This window comes from Ipomoea triloba, chromosome 9 (assembly GCF_003576645.1).
Source record: "Ipomoea triloba cultivar NCNSP0323 chromosome 9, ASM357664v1".
Classification (NCBI taxonomy): domain Eukaryota; kingdom Viridiplantae; phylum Streptophyta; class Magnoliopsida; order Solanales; family Convolvulaceae; genus Ipomoea; species Ipomoea triloba.
The window spans coordinates 28674235-28681798 of NC_044924.1; the positions used below are offsets into that span (position 1 = coordinate 28674235).

Consider the following 7564-nt stretch of genomic DNA (forward strand, 5'->3'; position numbering starts at 1 on the left):
ATCTATTTTGAAGCCTTTTTAAAAGCCTATTTAACATATAGGCTTTTAAAAAGGCTTCAGACCAGGCCAGGCCAACCGTAGGCTCAGGCTTGAGCCTAAAAAAAAGCCTACATGCAGGCCCAGGCCTAGGCTCAGGCTCTAAATTTTCATAGCAGGCCCAAGCCTAAATTTCTAAAGCTCGGCTCGGCCTAGCCTATTTCCACCCCCACTCTTAAGCGTGTGAACATCTTCAAATTGATGTCCAGGGTTCAACTTTCAACTCATTTACCTAGACATCTCATTCTTCAATTCCCATCATTGCCAAGAGTTCCATAAAAATTGAATCTTTTGTTCTATCATATCTTCCAATCAATTAACGTTAAAATCAAAATTATTCGCCTGGTTCAAAGGCCATTCTTTTAACCTAAATCTTTTGACAAACTCTTATAATTAATGTTACTCCGTACTATTTTGTGTATTTACTAATTTATTAACTTTGCAAAATTTGTTCCATTATAAAGAATTTTTGCCTTTACAAAATTTCTAAAGATAAAAATTTACACTTTAATTTTTGGGAATCAAATTTAGTAATGTATTAAGCTAGTGTCACGAAAATCTTTGTAAATTTGGAAATTAAATCATATTACTCTTTTTACCACAAAACAAATTCGATAAAATTAAAATTTTTCCTTAAAATATTCGTAATTCTAGATATTACTGACTAACATGGTAAAAATCTTTATCGACACCCAAGTCATAAATTTAGAAATTGATTTTTATTTAACTTTAACTATAAAAAAATTCCACAAAAGTGGAAAGTCTAGGCTATAAATACAACCTTCATTCTCCATTATCAATATACATTGTCTCAGCGTACTAGTGCGTAAATTCAATTTTTCTTGAAAATGTCTGGTAGAAATACTTCTAGAGGAGTGACAAGAGGTCGGCAAAGGGTTCCCCTTGCTAGAATAGAAAATGAGGTTCAACGTCTTGTAACATTTTCAAAACGGCGCACTGGTTTATTTAAAAAAGCAAGTGAGATGTCCACTTTATGTGGCACCGAGATTGCGATGGTGGTATTCTCACCATCTGGCAAACCTTTCTCCTTTAGCAACCCTGATATGAATACAGTCCTTACGAAGTACTTTGGTGAAATCCCCAACATAGAAGCCAACGTACATGAACATATTATCCGTGCTCACCGAGACGCAAAAATGAGAGCGATGACCTCTCAAATCAACGTCCTTGAAGCCCAAATCGATGAAGAAATGTTGGTCAATCAAGCTCTGAGAGAGGTTGAAAAAGGTAGACCATCCATATCTGATCTTCAATTGCCTGAGCTACAATTGATGAAACAGCAAATGGAAACACTCCTTTATCAAGTAACTGAGAAATTAAATATGTTTTCCATGATGGGGGCACAATCTCAAGCCAGGGAAGCTCGCTTTGGAGGCAATTATGGCGCTGGACCAAGTGGTGTTTAAATTATTTTCGTCTCTTACTTTGTTCGGGTACTTTTTACAATTTTAATATTTTATTTTGAATTAAGATATCATTTCCTATAGTTCTCCTAGGGTTTTGATAATGTTATTTATTTTTATTTCATTTTGGGTTAAACTTGTGTTCGTTACTCGGCGGTACGCATATTGTAAGGTTCACAAGCCCTGTTTTAATGATATTCGCGTCTTACTACCTTGTAGCAATTTTGTTGATTGTGAATTGTTTTTTAATTAATTATTTATTTATTTATTTCTTATGAGATTGGATCCATGGCTCTGTCAATTAGGTGCATGTTACAATTCTTTATCTAAATAATAAATTATTGGAATTACTACTGCAAAGTTTAGTTGTGTCGCTATGTGTTGGACCATCTGGAAGCATAGGAACAATTTTATTTGGAACCAGAAACCATGGCATGGTGGTGATCGATGTTCTACGCTCAGCTACGTCTCTTCTTAATGAGTGGTTGGAATTGCATTCTTCTATATATTAACAACATCATACTCACAATCATTTCCACACGCATGACGCATCACATCAATATTGTGCTGCACTTATAGTGTCTTATACTATCACTACAACAAAAATGCACAAAGACAACGGTTTTTAACCATTATCTACTAAATAAAAAAATATGTTGTTGAAGCCAATGTTGTTAAAAGTCAAGCTTGTGTTGCATCCTATATAATGACTATAGAATAAAGCTTGTGTTGCATAAATGATTAATGAGTATTTTATGAATATTTGACAAAGTATGTATAGCATGAAATTAAAATTCAACCCATATTAGCTCTAGAAGAGTCACAAGATTATTATACGAGATATTAACTCTCGTGACAATCTAGAAGATCATATTTGTTCACAAAATCCCTTTCTACACTAATTTTAAGAAACATATTTTTATGTGTGGGATTTGAAGATTGTTATTTTCAGGAGGAGTGTCATTTACTTAAATCAATCCAGAAGATTAAGTCTTGAAAACCAAGAGTTGTACTATTTTTCCTTTGATTGAGATTTTTTATATATAATTTATTAACTAAAAGTTTTTAAACGAGGCCGCTAGTGTAACAAACGAATACACATATATCATGTATTCTTTTACTCATTGGGTTTTTCTAGTGAGGTTTTTAAGAGTATGATATAGTAATGTCCAAGGAGGAGTGTTGTAAATAATTATATGTGGACATTACTAGAGGTATTTTACTACAATAATACTTCTTCATCTTTATTAGTTGTATAGTTATATTTAGAACTTTTGTATATCCTGTATATATTAATTGAAAGATGACTAATAAGAGAATCTATTATTCTTTCTGTATTCTCTGTCTCCCTCACAACCTTATTACTTTACTTCAATTGTAACCATACACGGTTCACTATTACTATCCTTTTTTCCTTCTAATTCCCTCCCCTACGCATACAACGCTTTCCCTATTATAATATTAATAAAAATAATAACAATAATAATAATAATAATAATAATAATAATATTATTATTATTATTATTATTGTTATTATTATTATTATCTTTGTTGTAGATATGTACAAAAGCTATATGAGGATTGTACTCAAAGAGGTTTTACATATGTTTTTATAACCAAACTAAGCTCTAATATGACTGAAATAATTGCAATTTATTTAGTAACTAGTTTTTTTTTATGCGCGATGCGCAAAAAAGAGGTGCTCAATATTAATATTTTATATTAAAATTTTAAATTTATTTAGATTTTAGATATTTAAATTAGTGTAAATAATAATAATATAAAATATTTTTATAAATTTTATATTTATATTTTAGGAAATAACTAACATATAACTCAAATATATAATGTGTATATATTATTATTATGGAAGAAAATAAGAAAATATACAGTGGATGCATTTGCATGGTAACAATAGTGGAAAAGATAACGGAAGTTATAACGGTAATGGTATGTTTGTCTAAAATATTGTAAAGTACAACTTTTATAGCATAATGTACAAAAAAAAACTTAACGAAAAAAACGAACATAAATGAAGGGTGTAACCTTCCTTCACACTTATTATGTTTTTAGAAATTATCATGATTTGAATATGCTTTGATGTAAAGATGGGGAAAGGGTTGGCACTTTTTTATGCCAACGTTGGCAGGTGGAGAGCCAGTCGTAGTGCTTTAGCAACGTGCAATGCTTTATTGAATAATAATTTGTTTCAAAATAATTGGAATTGAAACTTTTTTTTTGTGGTCCGTTCAAGTTTAAAAGTTGAAAAGATAATCAATTTAGCAATCAAATATAAAAAAAAGAGTTAATCAAGTAATTTAACGTTTGGATTAAACATATATTAAGAGAGAAATTTAAGAGGAAATGTAACAATACTTAGGCTAAAAACAAATATTTTACCTCATTAGTGACCAAGCGGATGAAACATGATTCTTGTACTTGAATGTCACAAAGTTAATTCTTGTAAACACTTTTTCAATCAACCCGTCACTCTAACTTTTTAGTACAAACTCACGAATAGTGGTTACCGGTTTCACTTAATTACCCAAAAAAATATTTTTGTTGTGAATAATTAGTTTACTTAAAGTGATCAATGAGTTGAACCCAAGTAAACATTTGTCAACTATTTATTTATTTATCTATTTATTTATTGCAAATTATGTTAGATTCTAACTAGTGTAGTTTAGTTGCTGTTGGTGGAAAACCTTAAAAACAATATATAATAATAATCTTTACAAAAAGATGATTATTTCCGGAAACAAAGCAGGACGAAGGGTAGAATTTAAGCTAGGTTGCAAATACGAGTCGAGTTACATCTCTTTTTAAAATCTTATTTACTGCATCCCAATGTGCTAGGAGCGTTGTGGTCTAGGCTTCCCAAGATAAAACGTACTACGTTTCTAAGTTATGAGCACTCAAACTTAGAACCTGACGAACTAGAGCATGGGACGATGAACACAGGAGGCTAGAATGGAGGAAGAGCAGAGTTTCGAAAGGTAGAAAACTAGTATTTCATATGGTATGTGTCAGTGTAAAATGCTAATGCTAAATAGGAGTTGTAGGATGGCATTAAACTCTGGTTTAAAACTAGGTGCTGACGTACACGAGTCAAGTATTTTCAAGCTCATTTTGGAATTTGATTTGCATCCCCCGAATTCGATTTGCATCCCTTACGTGCAAGAGAGGGCCTCTATGCTATACAATTCAATATGCCTTAGAAAGGCTCTTGTATAAATAATGGTACAAACCCATTTCCATTACCAATGTGGAACAAAAACTACTTTAAAGCCTTTCCACATTCTTTTCCCAACTCAAATGGGTCTATTTTGAGAACCAATTCTCATCCACCCATTATCTATTTTGAGCCTACAATATATCAAACTTTTCGTCTAACTATGAAGAACCCGAATCCACTTTGACCTGACCCTAATCGGAAGTACGTGAACCCCACATATATTTGTACCACAAAATACTCACTTCAAATGTCATTTTATGCTATTTTCCAACCGTTGCAACACAAACCACATACTAAACATTCAAAATATTTCAAGGTGTAAAACTCTCAAGGAACAACAATTAAGGAAGAATGGATGCTAAGAACTAGTTAATGTCAACTCTTATGAATCCAATTCCTGAGTATCATTATAATTGCCAGTGAATTATTACTTAAAACTATATACTCAAATGTAACAAAGAGTATTAATAGCAACAAACAATGAGAGAAAAGAGATAGGATTTGGCTAATTCTTACAGGGCGTTTGGTTGGAGGGAATTATAATTCCATTCCCACCTAATTCTTACATAATTTTGAAGGGAAGCAAATTTCTTCGTTTGGTTGGAGGAAATTGTAATACCGCAGAATTAAAATTCCCGTATTTTCATGAAATTAGAATCCTATGTGCCCCCTTGGTATTTCAATTCCATGAATTTTAGGAAGAAAAAAAAATTACTTTGAGACAAAATTACTCCTCTCTTTTTAACCTAAAATTGATGTTTCACTTCTCTTTTACGATTATAGTGTGTTTTCTTCTTCTACTCTCAACATAGAACGTCAAATACTAAGCCAACCTCAATCAAATTTGTTTTCTCAAAACTCCCTTATCTATTTTATTACTTTTGTTAAACAGTTCTATGGTTCATTTATACCGCGTTTTACATAAGTTTTCAAAAGTAAATTTTGAATTTGGTTATTTAGGATTTATAATAATAATAATAATAATAATAATAATAATAATAATAATAATAATAATAAGTATGGGCATTTTAGACTTTATACTACTTATTCCCTTTCGATCCCATGTATACCAAACATTGGAATTGAAATTCCCAATAATTCTATTTCTACAAACCAAAGAGTGGAATTTAAAGTACCACTTTATTCCCATATTATTCATCTCCCATAGAATTGCAATTCCTTGTAACATTTTTCCATTAAGACAAATAATTTTGTGCAAGTTAGTATGGCTTTCAATGGCCATTATATGGTGCCTTAATTAGAGATTGTAACGGTTTCCTTTACAACCGTTACAAAGCCTATATTGATGGTTAATAGGCTATATATATATTGGGTCTCCCACTGCTCAGGTCATTGTCTTTGGACAGATTATACACCATCCATGTTAAACTTGTGAATAAGTGGGAGACACTCTGCAGAACACTACTACTACTAAGGCAATCCATAGCAACAACTAAAGCAATTCGAAGAACAACTATGACCGGAGGTTAGTCCTATATGAATCAATATTCTTACGTTTGGTATTAGAGCCTACAAACTTTTGTCACCACTTCAACCATAGAAGCCGAGGTTTCTCGTTTTGAGGCTACATCTCAAGGTGTATGACTTAAGAATTTCATTTCAGGGTTTAGAATTATGAATTCTATTTCTAAGTCGTTAAAGGTTTATTGTGACAACTCATCTGTGGTCTTCCTGGCTAAGAACAATATGAGTGTGAGTCGAAGTAAACATATTGACACCAAATACTTGGCCATCAGGGAGCGTACTGAGGATAAGAAAGTGGTCATTGAGCATATAAGCACTGAGTTGATGGTTGTGATCCCTTGACTAAAGGCATGCCACCATTTAAGTTTAGGGATTTTGTTGAGAAAATGAGACTTGCGCCCACTTTGTAAAATTTGTATACATTCAGTTATTATATGAAATCCTTATAGCATTCAAATATTTTCCCATTATTGTATTGTGCACATATTTTGTTGAGAAAATATATATCTTTTGGGCCTGGAATAAATATAAGGTTTATCCATTAAGTTTTTTGTTACCACAAGAAATGCTTAGAGAACAAGTTATATTGTGATTACAGTAGATGCTACTCATATTAAGAGGATGTATCTCTATAGTTCATGTTTTTTTTTTCTTTGAGTGTGTACTTGCACCAAGTGGGAGAATGTAACCTTTTTCCATTAAGGCAAATAATTTGGTGCAAGTTATTATGGCCTTCAATGGCCATTATGTGGTGCCTTAATTAGAGATTGTAACGTTTCTGTTACAACCACTATAAAGCTTATATTGATTATATATAAGCTATATATATGTTGGGTCCCCCACTGTTCAGGTCATTGTCTTTGGACATATTATACACCATCCATATTGGACTTGTGATTCTGTGAATAAGTGGGAGACACTCTGCAGAACACTACTACTGCCAAGGCAATCCACAGCAACAACCAAAGCAATTCAAAGAACAACTATGGTCAGAGGTTAGTCCTATATGAATTGAATCAATATTCTTACATTCCTTTAATTTCTTACCTAATTCCCCCTCCAACCAAACGCCATATTAAGTTATACCCATGCTAAATTAAAGTATGAATGGTGATTTAATTAAATGAATTGTGGAAAAGTTAGACATAGGTATATGAAGTGACCTTTGTGACCATCAAGTGTACTAACGTGTAATATATTCATACTTTCATGGTTTACAAAGAAAATTAGTTAATTAAGCTAACAAGCAACCATGAAATTTTCGTTATAAAGCTCGTCTATTTATGTGAATTGAAGAGAATTCTAAGTGAATGCAAGAACAAGTTAATATCACACCTAACTTTTGTTGTCATGCAACATCCATAGTATGTATTTAATTTGGATA

The 7564-nt window shown here is 31.9% G+C and overlaps 1 protein-coding gene across 1 annotated transcript; it reads left to right on the top strand.

The window, feature by feature from the left end:
- Positions 1-884: 884 nt before the first annotated feature.
- On the top strand, positions 885-1463 carry LOC116029879 (agamous-like MADS-box protein AGL29). The gene has a single exon (XM_031271922.1). It carries the CDS (start codon positions 885-887, stop codon positions 1461-1463), a length of 579 nt encoding a protein of 192 aa, XP_031127782.1.
- The last annotated feature ends 6101 nt before the right edge of the window (positions 1464-7564 follow it).

Excerpts from the sequence above, each read along its gene's own strand:
- LOC116029879 (XM_031271922.1), top strand. The coding sequence starts at position 885 with ATGTCTGGTAGAAATACTTCTAGAGGAGTGACAAGAGGTCGGCAAAGG.